Source organism: Lytechinus pictus, chromosome 6, assembly GCF_037042905.1.
Source record: "Lytechinus pictus isolate F3 Inbred chromosome 6, Lp3.0, whole genome shotgun sequence".
NCBI lineage: Eukaryota > Metazoa > Echinodermata > Echinoidea > Temnopleuroida > Toxopneustidae > Lytechinus > Lytechinus pictus.
This window is the reverse complement of record NC_087250.1, coordinates 2,398,199-2,423,961: the sequence shown is the minus strand read 5'-3', so window position 1 is coordinate 2,423,961 and position 25,763 is coordinate 2,398,199. Positions and strand designations below refer to the sequence as shown.

Genomic DNA, 25,763 nt, shown 5'->3' with positions numbered 1-25,763 from the left:
ATTTTTTTTTATCATTGATTTATTTTTATTTCGATTAACAATATTTCTGTTCTGGTAACTCCTGTAGGCACTCGGCAGGAAATTCTTTCGCATGTAAAATGACAAGCTTGTATATAGCCAGTTACATAGGAAATATTTTATGTTTGAGTTTAAGGGGTGTTGGCTTGCCTTACAGTATATAGATTTGAACTCACAACCTTAGGATTATGAGTTCAATGCACTAACCACTATGCCACATGACCAGTGGTCGGTAACAAAAATATAACAAACAAGTTTTGACATTAAATCAGAAATATGCATTGTTGAAAAATAAAGTCACTTGCAGGAAACGGATTGTCATTGTAAGCAAATATGCTTGGGAATTTGACAAACCAAATCATATATTACATATATAATCATATTGAATAAGCAGAAGGAATGGCGAAGAATGACTGAAATACTATCTGGAAAAAAATTAGTAGAAAAATAAACTAGTTGTGATAATATAATTGTGATAAAACAACAATGATGATGATGGGTATGATTATGACATTTGAAAAATGAAATGATGAAAATTTGTTGATATAGTAACATTGGTAGTGAAATATGATACAATTACACTGACTGTAATGGTTTCATCTAATGTCTTTATTCTTTTTTTTCTAGTAAATATTGACTTGATCATGGCTATGTTGTAATACTCTTTCTTGAACACATGTTAAGAAAGCCTCATTTGTTTAATTGACAAAAATGAAAAGGGGATATGGTAACTAATAATTTTAGGCAAAATATATATTGAAAAGTTGATAAAGCTGCTTATGGTATGAATGTACTACACGGTGTATAACTATTTGATGAAGGAATATTTGGTTTCTTCTGTTTACGCTGAGGGAATTGAGATATTATGATAATTTTTTTGTATTTGTAGATCACATTTGAGCATCTCAATCTGGATAATCCAGATAACCCTGACTTTACAGCTCTGACCGTGGGCTTGGATGGCATCAGCTTTTTCAGTTGCCTTGGTGATTCGAATGTATCACCAGGTATAGTACATGTATATCAATTTTGAGTCATGTATATGAGAATAATATCATCAGTAATCATAAATCATAAAAACAATTCTTCTAGATTTGTATGTGATTTATATTACTTGGATTACTTTGTATTATGTTTGAATGGAAATCAAATAAAGAATTTAATTGAAATTGAGTAAAAATGGGCTGAAAATTTGAGGAAAAAATCTTTAGTGGTCGCTTCCTGATATCTTCATAAGATAAGAGATCTAAGAGCCATTTTATGCAGAAAAAATGTAAACATTAATGAGAGAGGGCGCTAGATGAAAAAATAATGCCAAATTTAACAGTCAATGGTCACTATGTATGTTTGTAAGTTAGGAATGTGAGATGATATTTGAGAAGAATTCACATTACTGATCTTTTACCAAAGCTGTAGCAGTGCTTAAAGGGGGGGGGGGGGCATGAATGGAACAACACTGTTTGTTATAAAGCTAGATATTCTTATATATATACATATACATGTGTGTGTAAATACCTATTTAGAATACAGGTAATACAGTATATTGGCCTAATATTATTTGTGTAGAGAAATTAAATTGCTCTTGAGATGAAAAAGTAATTGTTCTGCGACTTAGTTACATAATTGGTGCAGCAGTGAAATAGTGTGTTTTCATATCCAAATACATGTAGGCCTAAATTACAAGACCTCACTGTTCAGAATGTTGCATTGTGGGTAGGGAAAGTGGCTAAGATTAGATTAGTTGGGGTGGTTTGCTGGTTCATATTCACCTTTAAGAATGATTCTGTTCCTTCAATAGATATCAGCTGTACGTTTGAAGATGGTATGTGTGGGTATATTCAAGGGAAGAGCCCAGATGAGGATGATTTTGATTGGCTGAGAGGAACCGGAGAGACCTCATCGGATACAACCGGACCAAGGTTTGATCATACTACCGGCTCAGGTAAACAATATAATCTGATTTTATTTAGTGCTCAAAGGAAAATGAAAACTTTGGAATAAGAAAGCTTATGCGGAAAAAGAAAATTCAAAGAAACAGATAAATTAAAGTTTGAGAAAAATTTAATAAATAATAAGGAACTTATGAACATTTGAAGTTTAATAATAATATAATAATAATAATAATATAGGGTATTTATTTTGCGCACATATCCACCTTGTTAGGTGCCCAAGGCGCTCCTATATTACTCCTACAGTTTAGGTCATTATTGTAATGTGTGCGTAGATCCTCCTATTAGCAATGTGACAAAGCTGTGTGATGTTACATATCAACAACTTTGCCATTACTTTGGTATATCAAATCTATCAGTAGATCATGTATTCTTTCTTTTTATAGCCAATCAAAGGGAAAGTTGTTCACATGTGACATCGCACATCCTTGTCGCATTGCCAATAGGAGGATCTTCATAGCATTAGTGATTGCAATATTCAAATGCTCATAACTTTCTCATTATTTGTCCGATTTTACTCAAACTTTCTTTGATATTATTCTTTGATTTGTTGACTTGTTCCAAAGTTTTCATTCCCCTTTAAAGTCTGTCTTAAGTTTTGGCAAATCCCCCAAACTGCGTCTTTCACTTTTCCAATTCACTTTTATGTAATCTAAATAGATATGCTCTAACAGTTATGGTGTGGAGGATATGAAATGAAAATGTTGTCCCCATACCAAAGTTTTAGATGGACTTTGATGCATCATAACTTACATGTATCCAAGCGCTTTACAATTATTCCCTCGGTCATCAGATCCTTACTTGCCCTCTAACAATGTATGCACTTTCTCCACTTCCTGGGGAGCATTCCAACAATTAAGAGTTTTAAGACTCGTTTTCCTTGAACCTTGAAGAAGTACTCTCCCAAAAAGCGTACACGCTGTCCTGGAGAGGGTTGTGCTGTGTCAGGTGCTGCCAGTGCTTCAGGTGATGTGGTGATCCTGTGGTGGTATTATTGGTACACTATATACAATGAAGGTTTTTTTATAAAACCTCTGTCTTTATAAATGATCATCATTGATTGTTTCTGGCCAGGGTATTACATGTACATTGAGGCAGACGGACAAGCCGATGGCGACAAAGCGATTCTAAAATCTCATCTTCAGCGGCCAACCGGTGACGATGGGGTTTGCCTGACGTGGTACTATCACATGTATGGACCGGATGTTGATAAGTTTAATGTCTACATTCAGCAAGATGGGACGATGATACCAATCTTCAAACGTCAAGGGACGCAAGGAAACCAGTGGATGTATGAACAATGGACTGTCATCTCACAGACCTCTTGGGCAGTAAGTGAGATCTTATCATTTGTGCATTTCATACTACATGTAATTGCTCGCAGTTTGAGTCCTTATTGTGACATCACTCCTCCATTTTAACCCTTTGCATGTAAATGATGCAATATTGCAAATTTGTATGAATAAATCAAATACATTTCTCCTTCCTTTTTTTACCAGCAATGAAATATAGTAATGGCTATCTAGAAATAACTATCAGTATCAATGGTTCAATAGGTCAAGTAAAATTCAAAGAAAACGTCAAAAGAACAATAGATGACTCTTTGAGAATTAATTCAGCATGCTAAGAGTTACATGTATGCTCCTAGGAGATTCATAAAAAGTGTACTAAACACCATGCATGAACCAAAGTGGATTACATGCCTTTTTTAAACACTACAGTTTTCTTATTTATACTTTGAATATTGTATGATGATTATTTTTATAGTGTAATTGTGTTCCTAGAAATGAAATGAAATAAATAAATAAATACTCCTTTATCTTTGTACTTCCCTACCTACATGTACATGTAGCTGTGTTTCAGATTCTTAATAATTGTGGTGTATGCTCAAGGAGAAAATTAGTAATTGACCTACAAGAAAAAGTAGGCTTCTCCTGACAGCGACATTGATGACGCATGTATTAAGACACACCCAAATACCAGTAACAAAAATACGAATATAACCTTTGTGTTTACTGTCATCTAGGTTGTTTTTGAAGCCTTCAAAGGATTGGATGATGCAGGTGACATTGCTATTGATGATATCATAGTAATAGATGGAACCTGTTCACCACAAAGTAAGTTTCAGTTACCAGCTGGGTGTTCCACAAAGATTTATGACTCAATAAAAATCAAACTTGACCCATTAAAGATTGACTGGTTATGCTTTCAGCATGTATTATCCATAGATGTATAACTGCATCCTTCGCCTCTCTTATTATCGCCTTGACATATTGGAAATGTTCCAATTTCTAATAGATTTTTCAAGTCTTAAATCATTGAAGGCCTCTTAAACTTTGTATAGATCTCAAAATTACAAATATGAAGGCAGCTTAATATAAAATGTGAATTAAGAATAGTGACATAAATTGCAACTTTCTTTTGTCTAGAAAGAGTTATCTACAGGATGAAGAAAACAGTTTTCATACAATATGAGGTTGCCTCAATTTCAATAATTCAAAAAATAGACGTTTTCTGACCTTTACTCAAATTCTTAGAGATGCAAGGTTTAGCAGCCCACGAATGTAAACCAAATATGTTGATAAATTTATTTGCCATAGTTATTGAATAATGAGACAATACTTTACGCTTTATTTGAAACTTTGCAGGAACATGTGACTTTGAGGTTGGCTTCTGTTCATGGAGTCAAGACTCTAAGGATGATTTTGATTGGTCGATCGGTAACAATGGATCCAGCATAGAAGGCACAGGACCACCGGTAGACCATACTATGGGAACAGATTTAGGTAGGATTGATAACTCCCAAGAAATATGAATTCAGCTAAACTCTATTCATTCCATACCATGAATAGTAGCATCAACATGTACATGTAATCAGAATACAATATTATTACATCTTGACAAATTTGGGATCTGCCCATGTGTATTGTTATTTTTTTCATCCCTATTTTAACATTGTAATTGTATTTATTTGTCTTTATATGCAAATGTGAAATATACATGTAATGATGTGAATTGAATAGAGAAAGAAGTAATAATGGAAAATCTCTTAAAATCTACAGTGTACAATAATACATGTACATGTAGATAATGATAATTTATTTATTTTATCTATTTATTTTATTTCCAGGCAAAAGAAAACAATAATATATACAATAGGAATAAATTACCACCGACTAGTGCCTGAGGATGACTAAAAGAAAAACTAGTTTCTGTTATGAAGCTCTCCTCACTAGTCGGGGTCTACACATATACAAAAATAAAATCGGTATAAAATGGCAATATATGTTTAGAAGCATTACTTATTAAAACAAAGAACTTAGTAATAAAGAGTGTTTGTTTCCATGTGCAATTATAATATCCAGTCAATATGAAGTGTTCATGTATTTAAATAAACAACGTTATGCTATTATCAGATAGTAAAGCCTGAGGAGATGGAGTTGCATACATGTATATTGTGAGAAATTAAATGTTACCATAATCAGAGAATACGCAAAATAGTCAAACGTGACAATAATGATCATGCTACAAAGTAACATAACAGTAAAAATAATATTAATGATGGCGCTGATATTGATAATGACAGAAATAAGAATGACAATGATTTTAATAATAGTAGTACTAATAAAGTGATGACTAAAATAATAGTGATAGAAGAAGAATATAAGAAAGCAATAACCAAGTGACATCAACCAATATTCTTATCCAGGAATGTTTGCCTATGTGAAGACAACCAAGCCTCCTAGAGCTAATGGTGAAGTAGCCCAGATATTCAGCCCTGTCTACCCCGCTGCAGTTAGTGAATGCCTCACCTTCTGGTTCCATCTCTACGGGGTAGCTATTGGAAAGTTAGAGGTTCTCGTCTATGATACCGTGTCTAAACAATCGTCCAGTGTTTGGACTGAATTCAGTAAGAATTTATAGTTTAATTGCTTGTGCTTGACCGTTATCCTTTAAATGCTGCTACTCTGCTTATTCTATTGCTGCTGTTGATAACCTTACAAAGCCCTGTACTGACCGCACAGAAACGTTGTTAACATTACCAATGCGCTAACGGAGGCCCTGTTACAACCGGTAATGTGGCAGCTATTCCTAATGTTACATGTACAACGATGCATTACTTATGCATTGATATAAAAGTTTTGACTTTACAGTCCAAAATATGTGACTGGGCTTACTGTTAGGGTTCTGTTAGGCTAACAATGTTTCTGTGCAGCCAGCACTGGTTTTTAAGAGGTGCTCCTTGTCTTTCTTTCAATATTACCATAATTTTATTTTTTTTCTTTATACTGTCATGATGCATTGTGATTATACTGAATGTAAAAAAGGGAAAAATATCTTTGTAATACTCATATATGTACAGAAAAGAAGGACAAATAAATATCTTATATCATTCTGATTGAATCATAGTAGGTAGTAGGAGCATTAGAAACAATATTTGAAATGCTCATTGCTATCGCTAATGTGACACACACTGACACACATACATTATAATTTTTACTAGGCCTACTACCTTAATTCCTTTGTCCTTTTTTGTCTTAGTTCCTCAAAAAAGTTGTGAGCCGAGTTTAGCCATAGTAGTATAGGAGCAGCATGAGCACCTATCAAATACCCTATATTATTATAATTGTTGTTGTTATTATTATAATTGTTATTATTACTATTGCTAAATCCGTGTTTCATTGTCTATGTCTCAGGTCACAGTGAGATGGGATGGCACTATGGACGTGCCTCTCTCACAGCCAACCACCCATATCAGATTGTCATCAAGGCTACATTAGGTGACGGTGACAATGGTGATATTGCCGTTGATGATCTCACCGTTCTGGATGAAGCTTGTTCAAGGCCTGGTAAGCCCAGCAAAGATATACTCATTCATTTAATGGATGCCTTAAATCACTCATACTTATATTGTGAGAACCTGGAACAGACTTCCCTATGCAGCTGTTACCAAACTTTCTCCTTCCCTACTTTCCAGACGGCTGCCTTCCAAGTTATCAGAATTTGCAGCCACCTGCGGGACTCTGATCATTGGAAACTGAACGGCAATGTTTTTACTTGCACTCCACTTCCACTTTTTATATCTCTGTCACTGTTGGCCAGTGGCTGTGCATGCACCCATCCTAGTGATGGGTGCAAGAAAAGATTAATTCTTCAAGGTTCAAGGTTTCCCAAAGAAATTCTGAAAGAATTAAAACAGTGCCAAAATATTATCAGAGAATCTGTACTTAATTTTTGCACTAATAACGCACAGAGCAAAAATTTAATGTTGATGATAGAAGGGCCATTATGAACAAGAATTCAGGCTGGATAATTTTAACTATCACCCTCATGAGCAGTCAATATCCTTTTAATATTCCCCAGGTTTCTGTGATTTTGAGAATGGTAGATGTGGATGGAGTAATGAAAAGGAGAAAGACCAAAAAGATTGGTTACGCAATAACGGCGCTACCTCATCACCTTTCACTGGTCCATCATTTGATCACACAACAGGAACTGACCAAGGTAAGTGCAATAAAGTCATAAATTACTTTGCAAACTTGATAGCAGTTATTATGTTTTACAGACTTTTGGATGGATTCATGCCAATGAAAGTATGTGACCGCCCAGATCTACAATCAAGTGGCCATACATGTAAATGATTTTGAGATTTAAATAATACTATTTGAAGAAACAGATCCTAACCCATATAGGGTCATCCTAAAAAAGAAGTTAACAAAACTCATGTCTCTACCATTAAGCCCAAATTGTCACACCCTTGCTAGACAACACAAATGGAGAATCTGCACAATACATGTAGGGGAAGGCGGGGTAAGTTGAGCATAAGGGCAAGTTGAGCCACCACCCCCAGGCCAATAATGAATGATCAGTCAGACATTATGGTGGTGTCATGTATTGATGACCCATTACATAACCCTTTACCCCACCACATTGTTTTCGATTTTGAAACAAAAAGTACTTTTTTAGAGGGAAAAATACAAATTTCAGCCAAAAAAGTAAAAAAGGGTGTAAAAAAGATCAGTGCTTTTTACCCACACACGTCTTAAAAATATAATAAAGAAATAAGAACAATATTGGTAGTCCAGGTATGGATCTTCATTCTTGTCATAGTCTTTTACATGATGGAAGCATAAGAAATGTGTGGATGTAAAAATATCGCATAAGTTAGGACTGGGGTAAGTTGAGCAAACCAACATGGGGCAAGTTGAGCCATGGTAATTTGTATGGTAATGTATAATAAAAAAAGAAACAAACCTTGAATAGCCATTGATAAGCAGGCAGAAAGGTGCAAATTCACATGACAGTTCCTTTACTTTTAGAGGGTGTTAGTATTTATAAAGAATTAGCAAGTGAAGACTTGAAATAAAAAATTGACATGCTGGTTCTTCCCCCATACATTTTGTACATAATTTTTGTGGCTCAACTTACCCCACAAGGTGGCACAACTTACCCCACATTTGGGGCAAGTTGAACCATTTGACATCAGTTTTTTCAAAGGTCACAATGAATTTCAGTGTGGGGGTAGGAAGTTATATATAGGTGAAAAATATTTCCCAAGAATCAAATTTAAAGGCAAGGTACTTTTTTCTACAATATTATTAGTCATATCAATTCTAACATGCAAAATGCAAAAAGTGTCACAACTTACCCCGCCTTCCCCTACATCAAAGCTATGTAAGTGTAGTCTGCTGTGCAAAACCTTCACTCAAGTTAAGGGTCTAAATTGCAGCTTAGTCTTGCCTTGTTTACTGAAGGCACAGCAGGTTTTGTATGTGTTAGTCTTTGTTTGGAGACACTTGTTAATCATCAGGGTCTGTCTACAGACTAATGTAGCTAGACGACTTGTTGAAAAATCCAAATATGAAGCCATATCACACACAGTTGTATGGAACCTAATGATTAAGTTGTTAACAAACCAGTTAGGATTGTACTCTATCACAAACACCTAGTATTTGTGAAGTACTGTAAGACGGCTATACATGTACATGTACTTCTTAGTTGTGATTTTTTGTCTCACCTGCATAGCAGAGTGAGACTATAGGCGCCGCTTTTCCGACGGCGACGGCGACGGCGGCGACGGCGGCGTCAACACCAAATCTTAACCTGAGGTTAAGTTTTTGAAATGACAGCATAACTTAGTAAGTATATGGACCTAGTTCATGAAACTTGGCCATAAGGTTAATCAAGTATTACTGAACATCCTGCCTGAGTTTCATGTCACATGACCAAGGTCAAAGGTCATTTAGGGTCAATGAACTTAGACCATGTTGGGGGAATCAACATCAAAATCTTAACCTAAGGTTAAGTTTTTGAAATGTCATCATAACTTAGAAAATATATGGACCTAGTTCATGAAACTTATACATAAGGTTAATCAAGTATCACTAAACATCCTGCTTGAGTTTCACATCACATGACCAAGGTCAAAGGTCATTTAGGGTCAATGAACTTTGGCCGAATTGGGGGTATCTGTTGAATTACCATCATAACTTTGAAAGTTTATGGATCTGATTCATGAAACTTGGACATAATAGTAATAAAGTATTACTGAACATCCTGTGCAAGTTTCAGGTCACATGATCAAGGTCAAAGGTCATTTAGGGTCAATGAACTTTGGCCAAATTGGGGTATTTGTTGAATTACAGCCATAAATTTGAAAGTGTGTTGGTCTACAGTTCATAAAACTTGGACATAATAGTAATCAAGTATCACTGAACATCCTGTGCGAGTTTCAGGTCACATGATCAAGGTCAAAGGTCATGTAAGGTCAAAGAACTTTGGCCACGTTGGGGGTATTTGTTGAATTGCCATCATATCTCTATAAGTGTATTGGTCTAGTTCATAAAACGTTGAAATAAGAGTAACCAAGTATCACTGAACATCTTGTGCGAGTTATAGTAGTTTTCAAAAATCAGCACTGCTGCTATATTGAATCGCGTGATGCAGGTGAGACGGCCAGAGGCATTCCACTTGTTTGTTATTTCTCATCTGTTGTTTTGAACCTGCTCTTCTGATATCCTGTTTTATGTCTGATTCCATAACAGTCATCTGCCATCTACATCAATTTCATGTTTCTCTTGCCTCTTCATGCTTGTTTAGAGGAGGAAATATGCTTTTTGTCTTGATTGTTTACTTTTTATTAATCAATAGAATATGATCTATAAAAGTGTATCTAAATTTTGCAAAGCCATATTCTGTAATACAATACTCAAAGAGCTATGCAGAAACATATGTTTTTTGTCATTGCAAACACCTCAACCTGCACATCATAGTGCACAATTACGTAATCGAAATAAAATGTTGCTTTCATGCATTATTTGTTTTATTTTCTAGGAATGTACATGTATTTTGAGGCTGATAGTGATCAAGCCAATGTGAAGGCTGATCTTGTGAGTGAATTTCTTCCAAAAACTCAGGGATCCTGTATGACCTTCTGGTATCACATGTTTGGCGATGGTAAGTTATTTGGGTGACCTGCCACTCCCAGACCAACAATAAGTTGCCCAAAATGAATTGTGAGATCTTTGTTGAATTTGGTAGAGCACTTCCTAAGCTTTAAAATTATATACAGGCTGTGGAGCGTTGTGGCCCAGTGGATTAGTCTTCGGACTTTGAAACAGAGGGTCGTGGGTTCGAATCCCAGCCATGGCGTAATTTCCTTCAGCAAGAAACTGATCCACAGCGTGCTGCACTCAACCCAGGTGAGGTAAATGGGTACCGGTAGGAATTAATTCCTTAAAAAGCTGTGTGCGCTATGAACGCCTAGCTTAGCCGGGTAATATAGGAGCACCTAACAAGGTGGATATGTGCGCAATATAAATACCCTATATTAATATTATAACTTGTCAAAATTGATCAACACTATCCCACAATATCCCACACAAGTACTTGATTGAATGTAGAAAAAAAATCAGTTGCTTAAACTTTCAAGCTGTTTGCATGATAATGTGCCCAAATCAAGCATGCTTATATTTGGGGTACACTTAAGTGAAAAGACAAAAGTTATGACTGTTTTTTATGACAAAAGGTACAACATCCTCAAAAACACCAATTTTTTCTGATCTCTGAGATAAGATAAAGTACTGAGATTAGATAGTGTTCATCATACCACGCCAGATATTAGGAAGAGGTTTGCCTAAATATAAACAAAAATATACCCTTCTTCTTTCCAGGTATTGGTAGCTTGGATGTGTATATAATGGGTTCTGATGGAAACCTTTTCAAACCTTCTGCATGGAGTATGAGTGGCTCACAGGGTGATGTATGGATACAAGGCAGCATAGATATTGTGTACATTGGGGAATTTAAGGTTAGTCATTATGAAAGTTGATAGATAGTAGCTTATATATTATTAAAAAACTACAAATCCTTAGTGGGCTGTCAAAACCTTATTAAAATTTGAAAAAATTTATGCCGGCTAATAAAAGCCCTATTATTGAATTTTATTCAATTTTATTGAATGTTAAGGCGGAAACCTAATAAAAAGTCTCCTAATTCCTGTAGAGAACTCTTTAAGGCATAAGAAGGTTGCCACTATGTCATAAAATGTCTCTAAAATAGAGATTCTTCTAACCTGTCCTGTAAATTTTGAGCTACATGTATGAGGATCTAACAGCCCACTGACGATGTGTATTATATATGTAGTAACCTTGTACCTGTTTCTTTTAACCACTGATGATTGCTCAAGATCCACCTCTGCTGTAATTCCAGTTCATATGAGAAGGGGAAATGCTCTCAAATTATCATAGCTCAAGTAGCTCATTGATTGATGTAAAAATAGAATTATGATGTTAGAAAATATAATTCTACTAGGTATCGAATTTGAAATTTGTTTGAAATTCTAATTTCCTACAAAATACATGTAAATGTACATGAAGTTTTGCTGTATATGTAATCAGTATAGGTTAATGTAACTACTAGAAGTGGCAGGGTGGTTAAATAACCAGTGCGTTATACAATATAATTGTGTAAACACAGCAAAATAGTGGGTTTTATTGTTGTTGTATTAACCTTTTGCAACATATATTTTTACAATGCAAAAACAATTGTATTCATCATTGTAAATATGTTCATTTTTATTATACGCATATTCATTATTGTAAATATGTTCATTTTATATGCATATTCATTATTGTAAATATGTTCATTTTTATACGCAAACTCATTATTGTAAATATGTTCATTTTTATATGCATGTTCATTATTGTAAACATGTTCTTGTTGAAACTCTCATACTCCCAATCGGGGGTCGATAGAGTTTAATAAAATCTTATCTTATCAAATATTCTTGTTGGTAATGATAGATCGTGTTTGAAGCTACAGGGACGAATAATGGAAATGGTGACATCGCTATAGATGATATTGATATAAATACCAGATCCTGCAGTGATGGGGGAGGTCCAACATCTTTACCTGTGATACGTAAGTATTGCGTTACATAACTGGCAACCCTCTTTTGTCTGTAAGAGTCCAATTCTTCATTATCATAGCATCATGACCTGGGTCTTGTTTCATAAAGTTTTGTTACAAGATCTAAAACAAATTTTATGTCAACCAATCAGATTAAAGGATTTCAGTAGCTTTTAACAGTTATTGCAAATTTTTTGTTCTAACAAGTCTTTATAAAACGGATCCCAGCGATGGATCAAGGATTAACCAAAAAGGATGGGGGTAGAACAATTCTGACATAGAAAAAATAAGGTCAATGATCCCATGAAAAATTAGTTCAGAGCTGCCAACCAGTATGTTTTTGGCGTATTTAGTAAGTTTTTGCAACCAAAATATGACAGTACGTTTCCTCTTCAAAAAATACGATTTTGCAAAAGAAAGAAAAACAGTTTTATAAAACTTACCCAAATATGGTTATTATCAGGGACCGATCCAGGATTTACCCAAAAAAAAGACTAAAACAATTCTGACAAACAAAAATAAGGCGTATGGTGTCATAAAAAATAAAGTCATCGCCATCAGATGCATTTCACATCAAATTCTAATGACTTTGATAATAATATTTTATAATTACTATCATTACATTATCATCTTGTCATCATCAACAGCTGTTGGTAATGCATTGCCTAACTTATGTTTTAACAAGATGAATTGTTTAGCCAGAAATAAATGTCACTGGGTGAAATACTAATATATCAACTAAATGCAGTTTATAGTTTGCCATAGTAATAGGTAGTTGTAAAAAAATGTCGTGTATATAAACATAGAAATCAGTTGAAAAAGTAGATACTTGCCTATTTTTATAGATTTCAAGATAATTCTGGCTTGCACCCAGTCTTAAAACAAGCAGACAAATTCTTGGAATCAACAGGAACATTGAATTGTCCATGGTGGACGATAAATCTTTACAGAGGAGCTGATGAATTTGTTTCTAATTTGTCTTGAATTTGCCAAGGACTAAATTGGTGGCAGACTCTTTCCCAAGAAGTAGTCAATGACAGATCGTTAGCCCACTGGTTCCAATAAATGTCTGACTTAATCAGATTCAATATGCACCCTTGTATTGATGCTATATATAATGATATTACATTCCACGTGTTGGCCACAGATGAGACAAAAGAGACAAATAATGCATTGCAGTTCCAACAAAGTTTATTTCCAAGTATTCTCCAAATTTTTGACGTAAACCTCACATCTTCGTCAGGGATTTTTTTTGTTTTTTTCAAGACACTTTCTTAGCTCTTCCATGACTGATAATCTCTTATTCTTTGCAGCAATGGATTGCACATTCGAATCAAGCATGTGTTCATACGGCCAGCTGGACAGCGACCAGTTTGACTGGACACGAACCTTCTGGTTCAGCAGCACCGACGGCACGGGGCCCCAGACGGATCACACCAAAGGCAATACCTACGGATGGTACGTCTACACGGACGCGACGGACCGCAATCCCGGGGACAAGGCACGACTTGGCAGCCCCGCCCAGAACCCAACCGGTTCCGGATCCCCTAAGTGCCTCGTATTTTGGTATCATATGTACGGTGTGCATGTTAATAGGTTCAATGTCTATCTACGGATCTCAGGTCCTCAGATGACGGTGGATAAGATCATCTTCACTAAGTTTGGCACACAGGGCAATCAATGGAAGAAGGCTGAGAAAGAGATCACGACTGATGATATCTGGATGGTAATTATAAAAAGCTGATAATGAAATATTCATGATAAGAATTATAATTACATGTATTATTACCAATAATGTCCCTAGCATTTCCATTTATTGCAGCGTACAATACACTAATACATTGTTGATTATAAGTGTTTGTCAGAAGTATCTGTCAAAGTGCTCGCAAGAAGGATGAGGTTGGGAGGCCCATTGTTATCGATACTCTGAACTATCTGCAAATCCCCTCAAGAAAGGGAGAAGTCATGCCTCTTATATCAATGTTAATGATAATTTGTTCCATTTATATAGTGCAGCAGCCTACTATAGTAGTATATTATTACCCCTGCTGTAGTTGAGCTGCTGTATAGGCGCTAAAGCATTCAAGGTATAAATCCTACCAGGTACCGATTCACCTCACCTGGGTCGAGTGCAGCACAATGTGGGTAGATTTCTTGCTGAAGGAAAACACTCCATGGCTGAGATTCGAACTCATGTCCCTCTGATTGAAAGACGAGAGTTGTAACCTCTAGACCACAACGCCCCATGATAATGATAATACTAATGATGATAATTATGATAGTAATGTGATAATGATAAAACTGATAATGCTGATGATCTTCCCTTGATATTTCTACTGCATTAATGTACTTTTTTTTTTCAGATTATTTATGAAGGTGTGATAGGAGAGAGTGAGATCGGTGATATTGCACTTGATGATATATCTCTTTACGATGGTCCATGCCCTCCGCAAGGTGTGGTAATCGTATAGAACCTATTATCCTGTATTCTGGGGAGCATTTCATAAAACAGTAATTTTCACTGACCATTGTTATAAGCTACCAAAATCCTTGCTTCTGATTGGCTCACAGCAAATTTGTCATTGAAAATCACTGCCTATTTGTTTCATGAAACACTCCCCTGATCACAGGTTTAAAATAATGTTTTGTTATAAAGTTCTAGTTTACCTATGGGTAGGCAACTGTGACGATTCCATGACATTTTCTCCTGCGACAATTGCTCTGCTATAAATTCCACTTACTAATAAAATAACTTATTTCAAACCCAGATTTATAGCACTATATCCTATCTTAACCATCAACCTGACACAAAGCCATATTCCAACCCTAACCTTATTTCTTAGATAAAATAAAACCCGGAACAAATGTCGCAGGAGTTAATGCTGTCACCATGGTGACTTGTATATGTACATGTATCCCTAACCATTGAGGTCAAATTGTTGACAGAGTCAGGACTCAAAACATGCCCTTATGCTTTTAATCATTTTTAATTAAAGTTATATACATGTAATGTTCCTGATAGGTGAATTCCATGTCTTGTCATGCCTTAAAAGATGAAGCTTGTATGAGATATATGCATATAGGTGTTATGTGCTACTAAATGGAAACATTGGCCTACAAGTATCACAACTTTGAGGCTTTTTGATGTTGTCCTTTCTTTACAATGTTGTGCAATCAAACCCTTTGTAAGCATTGCGGTTGTCACACCAATGTGGATATACTTAGGAATTGACTCCTGTGCATCATTTGTTTGATATTTTTTCCATCTCTCTTCCCTGACAGTTGAATGTGACTTTGAGATGGATTTCTGTTCCTGGACTCAGGACCAGACTAACCCATGGAAATGGCAGAGGGGCACAGGACCAACCCCTACACCGAGCACTGGACCCTCGTATGATCACTCTACTGGCAGTGCTGTTGGTAGGTATTAGCTCATTGAATCGTTGGTCTGAACGGATGAGAGGGGTGGTCATTGCCCAGGGGATATTTGTCCTGGGGCCTGTTGCAGAAATACTTGCGTTTAAACACAAGTCAAAATATCAAGCGCAAGACCCAAGTACAGGTACATGTATCTTATTGGCTGAAAATCAAGTTGCGCAGGATTTTTTGAGTTGCGTTTGATCGCAACTTCTGCAACGGGCCGCTGAATGGTTAATTAGCTAGACGGTAACCAATCTCAGGGTGTGTTCATTGTTGGTTTCCAAATACATGTGGCAACATGAATCAAGATTGAAAACGTGATTACAAAACGCAGATCTAATAAGAAACAAATGGTGTGTTTAATGTCCTCCATTCTCGGTTGTAACGTCTTTTGAACGTCTTTTGGAGGAAAATTTAAACGTCGAAATAGATGCCTTTGCAATCAGCTCAGATTTTACGACCTTCAAAATCGCGAATGCAATGTTGAACACAATTGAATCATGAAACGTCTTTAAATTTGCTCTCGCAGTGAAAGCCTACACAAGCAGGTGCCAGAATTGACCTTTCTTGTGATTGGTCACACTTTTGCGTTGACAGCTCATTTGTGCCATTGGCCCTCTAAGATTAACAAAAAATTATTTGGATTGTACAATAAAATGTAACCATATTTTTTGTGACGCTACATGTACCATTTTACAAGAAAATGAATGACATATCTTTCATCCAGATGAAAATGTGTCTTGTGTAATGACTGCCCTAAAAATTTATAATTTTTGTTTCTTATGATACCTCTTAGGTTATTATGCTTATACTAAAGCATCGGATGCATCGGCTGGATCGAAGGCACGGCTCTTTAGTCCCATCTACGTAGATACTGATATGGAATGCCTGAAGTTTTGGTACCATATGTATGGTGGTGACCTAGGTCAACTGACTGTTTATACAGAAGACCAAGTTACACATGGTAACAGTGACCCCTTGTTCACACGCAGCGGTAAGTATGCAGTTACATAAATGTACATGTGATGTGTAAAAGTAAATAAAGTGTATGTGAAATGCATGTAAATGTTAAGGTAAAATTCAATTTCAATTGTAAAGATTTGGAATAGTTAAAATTCATACAAAAGAAGCTGAACTCCACGTAGAGCAGCCTAGGAAGTGTGAGTTTACCATCATGAGAGGACTATGCATAGTTAAACCACAACTTTGGACCACAGCTACATGTAGAATTAACCCTGAGTTCAAAATATGGGCCAGAAACATTTCATTTGCTATTATCAAGATGTATTTGTTCATACAATAATTTCCATGACAGACTAGATCACCTTTAACATTTACAAAATGGATTGCATTGGGGCGACCATGTTTTCTAAAGAGGACCAAGGTTTGTCACAAAAAATGATATTAAAATGAAATTAAGAAAATCAAGAGTCTACAGTACCTAAGGCAGGATAATGAGTTTTTAGTATATGAATGAAACAAAAATGAAATTATGAAAATCCCTATTTTATTGTTCGAAATATACATGAAATGAAATACTTCGAAAATTTACTTTGCCCAATTGATCATGGGCCAGATCGACGAGGCTCTATCCCTTTAATCGTTGAATGCCAAACAGGGTAGCAGCAACTTCCATCTTTTAACGTCTTTTTGTCTGACGCGGCCGGGGTTCGAATCCCCGACCTCCCGGTTGTGAGACGGGCGCTCACAAGTGAAAATCAAGTGTATGAATAAATTGTATGAACCAAGCAGAGCATACTTGTTTTTTATCCCTTTTAATCTGTTGAATATAAATCTTTTTGTTTTAATCTCAAGGTCCTTCCGATGATTCCTGGAGGTTTGGTCAGGTTAGTATATCATCATCTCATCGTTATAAAGCTGTCATTGAAGCTACACGAGGTGATGGTGTCCAGGGAGATATCGCTATTGATGATGTCGAGATTATCAGAGGGGCGTGTCCACCGGCAGGTTAGTTTCTATCATAGCTCATTTCATTACTTCTTTATTCATTAATCCATGAAAATGAAAATTTATTCAAAACTTTGGCTAATAGCGACGAGTACAGCAATTCCATAATTTAATTGAACTTTGTTGTTTTATTTTTCCTTTCTAACCCTCATTTTGCACATTCTTATTGTATTCCTCAAACTGCCTGAGCCATAATAAATTAGAGAGCATTATAACACATGAAGTAGAAGATAGAGATAAATCTGTTCATTATGACCCAGTAATAGGAGGTGAGACCTGCGTATGTGTACCACATGGAATTAACCTGTGGTAGTACATGTATGTGGCATTGGAATTATTTCAGTACAAGTTTGGCTTCCATGAGTTAAGTTTGTACTTTTTTTTCGCATTTTTTTCAGGATTCTGTGATTTCCAAAAGGATCTTTGTGGCTGGTCCCAAGAGGTGGTCCAGGACCGATGGGATTGGCTCAGATCTTCTGGAGGAACAGACAGTCCTAATACTGGCCCACAGGTAGACCACACATATGGAACTCGTGATGGTAAGCTTTTTTAGAAATCCTTCCTGCTGGTACCCATGGTCAGTGACTTTTTTGTATGTTTCCTATTTCTACTGTATTTTTTCCTCATGTTTTAATGGTGAAGAAACTTGGTTTAGTTATTATTCCAGGCAGTTATGACTGAGTTGGGTACCAAATATACTGATGATTTGATCCTGTACTGTAACATATTTGTGTCGCGGAAGGGCTATCCATACAAATTTAGACAAGAGTTTGAATTGTACCTGAATTCAGAATACAGCCCTGAAACATTATTTCATTTGCCAATATTAAGATGTTTTTATGAAGTAATTTCCACATTACTTTTACAAATGTCACTGCAGAAGTAGTTGTCAGAGTTCCCATTATGTAGATCTAATTGAAAAGGTACACAATTTTTCTCTTTAAATTATCTTTTATTACAGGTTTTTACATTTTCTTTGAGAGTTCCTTTCCAAACATGAAGATTGGAGAAACAGCGATACTGAACAGTGAGCACTTCAGTGCTACCCAAGCAGCTTGCCTAAGCTTCTGGTATTACATGTATGGCACGCGTGAGTATTGATCTGGATACTATTATAAAGTCTTTAACCCTACAGGCCCTCGTTTTATGTTCTTTTGTATTCTTCACCTGAAGATTTTTTTTTTTTATGTTGCAAGCAGTAAAATAAAATGAATTAGAAACTTGCAATGTGATACAAATCATCACCACTCATCTTAAAATAATAATATTAGCTTTCCTGATATAAAAAGAAATAATATGATTGTTTAGTAGGAAATCACTTTGCCGCAGAGCACATGTAATGATATTGTATTTTGAAACCATGTTTTAATATAAATGGACTTTGAAGTCAAGTTTGTCTCTGATAGCCTTTGGACATCCTGATTTTTACAGTCTATAGTATATTAAATGTCCTCCAAATTTGCCACACAGAGAAGTTATGTTTCGTGTCATCTTTTATTTCCAGCATGTTGCCCCAATCAATTTTTTGCTCTCTCTCACGCTTTATTTTTCTTCCATCATTTTTCCCCAACTATCCTGCAAACCTTTCTTTCAAATTCTTTTTCTCTCCCCTCACCCCACACCATCTCCCTCCCCCTTTTTGATCCTCTCTTTGTCTTTTCCTCTCTCTCTTTCTCTTCCTTTTTTTTCACCCTGTCCTCTCTTTTTCAACAGATGTTGGAGATCTTAACGTTTGGATGTCCTATCCTTCTGGAAAGCCTAGGCTGTCCTATTGGTCTCTGAGTGGGGACCAAGGCTATGCTTGGTTCAACGCTAAAATCGATCTTGCAAGTGATGAAGAATTTAGGGTGAGTATTATGTGACCTCTGACTGTTATGACAACTTTAGGAGAATGACTATTTGTTAATGCTGACAGCTTTTATGAAATGCCCTAGAAATTTACGAGCAAATATAATAATGATAATAATAATAATAATGATGTCTTATTGAGCGCGCACACTGTCCAGAGACGCTAATGGCGCTAGCGCAGCAACATTTCCTTTGGATATAAATATTTTATACATTTTATAAATTCATGTATGAACAACTACAAAATGTAGTTGTTCCAGGGGTGTGAGAGTTCAGATTTTTATCTGATTTCAGATTTTTATGTTTAGATTTTCAGCTTAATTTCAGCTTATTTTTGGCCTTCCTCTGTACAAAAAGTATGGGAGCTCTTTCTATTTCAGACTTTTTCAACGCTCTTCAGCTTTTTTTAGATCTTTTTATTTGTGACCACTCACACCCCTGTTGTTCATGTAAATGAAGTCGTCAAAGATATCTTAAAACACTACAAATACTAACTATATACCTGTTTAAGTGTTAGCATATTTATTAACAACCTACATGTAGGATTTCTCTGTTTAAGGATCAAGAAAGGTAAATGATGTATAATCCATTGATACAATGTCAGAGATAACAAAAGTAAGAGTACAAGGGAGATACACAATTCAGTAAATGAACAAACAAATGTATGCCCAGTTGATAAAGATGGTTAACGTACCAGTTAGAAGTCATTTACAGTTGGAAGACATTTCCAGTTACTCAACTGGTTTCAGTTAGGATTTCCAGTTGCCCGACCGGTTCCAATTGCTTTCAATGGAAAACTGTTTTATTCCAGGTAAAACCAATTGAAACCAGTTGAAACCAATTGAAACATATTGAAACCAGTTCAGTGGGAATCCAACTGGTTTCAATTGGATTTGGTCCTGGGGTTCAAAAAATTTGAGATGACTGGAGTCATTTCCTAATTATAAACTTAACTCTTTGTGCGCGGGGCCATGAACCCCTATGTGCTGAATTATTTTCAGGGAGGGAAACAATGGATTGTTTGAGCGTCAAGTGCGAAGTTCACACGGCACCAAGTGTGCATTGGTGCAAAGTAGGCATGGAAAGGGTTAATAACATTATGATAATAATGTACATGTATAATGCTTGAATGTTCATGATGAACAGTGGAGGAAAGATCTTAATTCATAGCATATTGCAAAAAACTATTTTTTAGCCACATATGTAGAGTCATTATACTGAAAATTGAAATTATATACAATATTTTAGATTTAAAATTCAGAATGAACACCATTTGCATGCTGCTCATAGCAATAAAACATTTGATGCAATCGATTATTTTAATGAGAGGGTTTATTATTGTACAATGCCTACTCAGCTTGTTGTACGCGAGCAAATGGGAGGCTGAATGTCAAACATTTGTACCGTTTCACACACGACGTACCATTGCATGGCTTTAGGAGGTGACGTCACAATACGATTCAATTTATTGCGCTCGGTAAAAAATGAAGATGAAATGGGCGCATAGCTTGCTGGCTACATGCCCAATGTTGCCCGAGGTCATGTGCGCTTGTGGAATTTTGCCTTTCGCCTTCAATATTTTTGCTCCCTTTTCATAGATTACAGCAGGGAAAAACTCTTTGTTTTTTCATAATAACATTTTTTTTTTCATAATAACATTACATTGACCTTGACTTTCCCTCAAAATAACTCTGAGGCGTTGTACAACACAAATATTCATGCAATGGTGCGAGATTTCGCATGAGGTGAAAGAAAGAAACACTCTTGTCAACTCGGCTAACGCCTCGTTGAATAGCATCTTTCTTTCACCTCATGCGAAATCTCGCACCATCGCACTCATGACTATACGCTATATGTATACTGTTCTATTCTTAGATCCAACTGGAGGCTGTATACAAGGTTGTGGGAGAGCGAGGAGATATTGCAGTGGATGATTTAGACTTTGAGATGAAAGGATGCTCAAACATTGGTACTCCTGCTCCAGTAACTACACCAAAACCTACAGCAGGTAAGAGATAGTGGGGCAGAGGGAGAGTCAAGGTCAATGTGGAAGCGCCGTGGTGTAGCGGTTCTGACTCTTGCCTTGTATTCAGAGGGTCGTGTGATCGAATCCCACCATGACCTAGCGCCCTTTAGCAAGGCGTCAATCCACACTTTGCCACTCTTACCCAGGTGCTAATTGGGCACCGGTAGGAAACAACCGTCATTGTGGTTGGTTTAGCAAATTTGCGCCTAACAGGCTGCTTGGAATGCTATGAATCCAGTGACCGGGTAATAATAATTGTGAAGCTCTTTGAACAGTTGTAGATTGATAAAGCGCTATATAAATGCCAATTATTATTATTATAATAATGTAATGATGACGTTGATAGTGACAATGAAAAAGTGGTTACGAATCTTGTCTTTCAATCTGAGGGACCTGGGTTCAACTCCCAGCCATGATGTGCTTTCCTTCAGCAAGAAATTTACCCACACTGTGCTGTACTCAATCCAGGTGAGGTGAATGGTTACCCGCCAGAATTAATTACTTGGGTGTACTTTAGCCTTTAGCAGCTGGAGCTACACTGCTGGGGTTATACAGTGCTCTGTTGAATAGGAAACTAGATAATCCGCGCCTCAAATTATATATATCATTATTATTATTTTGATTGTGAACAGTCATAATATTATTGTGATAAAGGTAGTGTTGGTGGTAATGGTGATGACAGTGGTAATGTTGATGGTGATTGATTGATTAATTGATTAGTTCATTTTCACATTTCATAAAAACTTAACAAAACATAACAAGATAGTGATGTGGCGGTTGAAATGATGATGATGATGATATTGAATAATTTAATGGTTATGATGATGAAGATTATTGCATTGATGATCATGATGGTGCTAAAGGCACTTGGTGCACCCAAGGAATTAATCCTGGCGGGTACCCATTAACCTCACCTGGGTTAAAGGGCTGGTCCAGGCTGAAAGTATTCATAGCTTAATAAATAGAGTAGAATTCACCGAGCAAAATACAGAAAATTTCATCAAAATCGGATAACAAATAACAAAGTTATGGAATTTTAAAGTTAAGCAATATTTTGTGAAAACAGTCGCATGAATATTCATTAGGTAGGCTGATGATGTCACATCTCCACTTGTTCTTTTGTATTTTATTATATGAAATTAGGTTTATTCAATTTTTTTTCCTCCAAGAACTAGAAAACTTGGATTGACAACTGATTTAGTGCATTAGGTATTTATTGCTGCAGCTTATTTCATTATGAGGGAGTTATATTATTTACACAAGTATGAAATAATGAAAAAATTATGATTTTATATAATAACATAGGAAAACGGAAAGTGGAGATGTGACATCATCAGCCCACCTAATGAATGTTCATGACGACTGTTTTCACAAAAATATTGCTAAAGTTTAAACTTCAATAACTTTATCATTTGTTATCCGATTTTGATGGAAATTTTCGGCGTTTTGCTCAGTGAATTCTACTCTATGTATTAAGATATAAATATTTTCAGCCCGGACCATCCCTTTAAGTACAGCACAGTGTGGGTAAATTTCTTGCTGAAGGAAAGCACATCATGGCTGGTAGTCGAACCCAGGTTCTTTAGATTGATGATGATCTTCATGATGATGATGATGATTATAATTTGATATGATGTGGGTGATGATATTGACATTGACAATCGCATTGCTGTGGTGAATATTTTGAGAAGTATGAATGTGACTTGCATGTTGATGCTTCACAAAATTGTATCAATAATTGTGATAAGGATGACAATATCAGGGGCAATGATTATAATATGGATAGATTGATAGGGTAGTTCTGAATGAGATAATGAACTAGCACTGTAATTGCTGTAATGGTGATGGCAGCTACAGTGTAAGCGATGCTTCCTTTATGAGTAATTTAAATCTGGCTAACTTTGTTCATGTTGGAAAAATGGATTCAAACTTTGGATTTAGTGCTACTTTATTTAACTTTTGCAATTTAAATGGCTCACACTTGTAGCTTTCATTCATATTTATTTGTGGCTTTGAAAACCTTACAATCTCACTGTTCACCCCAAAATGAGGTTAACTCTAAACAAATTTATATTTTAGAGAAATGACATAAAAATGATAACCTTCTTTTATCTAGAGAGAGTTCACTATAGGAATTAACCCTAATTCTCCCGGGGGGGGCCATAATGGCCCCCCCCTCGACAATTTTCGCGATATATCAGCTGCGCAAAATTTTTTGACCTCGCCGCTCACTGACTTTTTACTTTCAAGTCTCGCGCAAATTTTGAGACCAAATTTGTGACGCCCGGATTCGCGGTTACGACATTACGCAACATTATGTAAGTGCATGTCAGACCCAAAATTGCTCATAAACATGATTTCATGTACAAATCCAATGCAAATTGTGTATTTAGCCAAAATTCATAAATGTATCATTATTTCTACTTTTACTGATTGAATTTAATTAATTTTGCCTTGCTTATGATCAGAATTAAGTCTGGAACGATTTCCATTGAAAAAACAATAAAAAACAAAAAGTAAAAAAAACAATGAAATACATAAGAAATTCATAAAACAATAAAATACATAAGAAATTGATTTCCAAACCGAAGTTTTTTTTAATTGCGATTGTTAAGAATGCTACAAAGAATATTTTAACCAAAAATTAGCATTCTAGGAGCTTTATTTAGTGAATTAGAGCAAAAAGTATGATTTATGCATAAATTAGCATAATTAATTCATATAAAGTAAAATCTCATTATTTTGGAAAATTTTACCATACAGCATTGTAGATTACATCGCACACAACCAGCGTGCACATTTTTGCGTCGCTCGAGCGATCAGCGGCCGAGATCTTAAGGGGGGGCCATAATGGCCCCCCCCCCGGGAATGACAAGAATCAAAATACCCCGGGAGATTGAGGGTTAAGAAACTGTTTTCAGACAATGTGACGTTGCTGCCATTGCCATAGTTCATTACAGCTTTTTACATATAAGTTTGAATACATGGTTTTTCACAGCCAGCTGGTCATTTGCTATATTGTTCAATTAACAATATTGCATTCTACTTCTTTGTATTTTCAGCTCCTGTCCTATCTATCTGCACCTTTGAGACAGACTTCTGTGACTTCACCCAAACCACACCAACCTCTGTGAGATGGTATCGAGCTACAGGCACCCAACCTATCTCTAACACAGGACCAACTGTAGACCATACTCAGGGAAACATATATGGTAATAAAAATCCCTACTCCCTCCCTCTTCCAACCTGTTGAAAATGAAAAATAGAGTAATTTTTTTTTTAACAAGTGCAAACCTAGTTACCAAGAATGCGTTAGCATTTTCATTTATTAGAATGCAGGGTAAAAGAGCATCGCCAATTTAAAGTCTTGCTCACGGGCATAGGTACGTGCCGCGGCCGGGAATCGAACCCCGGACTTTCCATTTATAGTCAGGCGCCTTAGACCACTCGGCCACACCACCTCCAAATAGAGTAATGATAATTTTTTTTTTTTCCTTTACACAGGCCTACCAACCAGTACGATTTTCCCGTATTTAATACACGTGCCGTGATTAGGACTCTTTTTTTTTATTTTAAAATGTTGGCAGGCCTGCATAGCAGTGTGCATTTTATAATAAAATACATTTTTGAGGGGAATACATTTTTTTATTACAGAATACAATTTTTCATTCCCAGAGGTTGGCAGGTCTGTATACTGGTTTTTTAAATAACATCATTGGGAGCAGAAAGCTTGGATCAGGGTACTGTTTCATAAAGCCTTGTTATAGTAACAAGTTCAGAATTTATATAACAAGTTTACTATTAGCCAATCAGATCAAATGATTTTAGTAGCTTTTAACTGCTATTTCAAGGTTGTTATTATTATTATTATTTTAAAAGTTTTATGAAACAGGCCCCAGGAAAGTATTATGAGTGATTTCACTGGCAAATTTGCTCTAAGCCAATCAGATGCAAAGGTTTTTGGTAGCTTTTAACAATAAATAGTAAATAAACTTTGGCATTTTGTGCCATGAAATGCTCCACAGGAAAATAATGCTTTATGCTAGAGGTGTTATCATTCAAAGCTCTCACTTCTAATTTTAACATCACCCTCTAAATCATACATTCTATATAATGTGTAGTTC

At 35.9% G+C, this 25,763-nt stretch overlaps 3 protein-coding genes across 3 annotated transcripts in view; all 3 read left to right on the top strand.

The window, feature by feature from the left end:
• Positions 1-11,107, top strand: part of LOC129263579 (MAM and LDL-receptor class A domain-containing protein 1-like) — a 52,469-nt gene extending 41,362 nt beyond the window's left edge. The window contains exons 31-40 of the mRNA XM_064100619.1: positions 908-1,025; positions 1,817-1,960; positions 3,042-3,298; positions 3,994-4,084; positions 4,616-4,753; positions 5,677-5,877; positions 6,665-6,817; positions 7,332-7,472; positions 10,302-10,424; positions 11,043-11,107. Of these exons, the coding sequence (XP_063956689.1) occupies positions 908-1,025; positions 1,817-1,960; positions 3,042-3,298; positions 3,994-4,084; positions 4,616-4,753; positions 5,677-5,877; positions 6,665-6,817; positions 7,332-7,472; positions 10,302-10,424; positions 11,043-11,107 (1,431 nt within the window). The remainder of the gene's footprint in view (positions 1-907; positions 1,026-1,816; positions 1,961-3,041; positions 3,299-3,993; positions 4,085-4,615; positions 4,754-5,676; positions 5,878-6,664; positions 6,818-7,331; positions 7,473-10,301; positions 10,425-11,042) is intronic.
• A 2,589-nt stretch (positions 11,108-13,696) lies between these two features.
• LOC129263580 (MAM and LDL-receptor class A domain-containing protein 1-like) lies at positions 13,697-19,627 on the top strand. The gene is made up of 8 exons (XM_064100618.1): positions 13,697-14,103; positions 14,741-14,831; positions 15,660-15,797; positions 16,594-16,791; positions 17,613-17,765; positions 18,164-18,304; positions 18,727-18,855; positions 19,479-19,627. The coding sequence occupies exons 1-8, from the start codon at positions 13,717-13,719 to the stop codon at positions 19,625-19,627; spliced, it is 1,386 nt and encodes a 461-aa protein (XP_063956688.1). The 5' UTR covers positions 13,697-13,716.
• Positions 19,628-24,972: 5,345 nt separating this feature from the next.
• The window catches only part of LOC129263584 (MAM and LDL-receptor class A domain-containing protein 2-like), a 123,299-nt gene continuing 122,508 nt past the window's right edge, over positions 24,973-25,763 (top strand). The window contains exon 1 of the mRNA XM_064100617.1: positions 24,973-24,979. Within this exon, the coding sequence (XP_063956687.1) occupies positions 24,973-24,979 (7 nt within the window). The remainder of the gene's footprint in view (positions 24,980-25,763) is intronic.

Excerpts from the sequence above, each read along its gene's own strand:
- LOC129263580 (XM_064100618.1), top strand. The coding sequence starts at position 13,717 with ATGTGTTCATACGGCCAGCTGGACAGCGACCAGTTTGACTGGACACGA. Across the intron at positions 16,792-17,612 it reads CCCCTTGTTCACACGCAGCG|GTCCTTCCGATGATTCCTGG; the intron begins GTAAGTATGCAG and ends TTTAATCTCAAG. Across the intron at positions 17,766-18,163 it reads AGGGGCGTGTCCACCGGCAG|GATTCTGTGATTTCCAAAAG; the intron begins GTTAGTTTCTAT and ends CATTTTTTTCAG.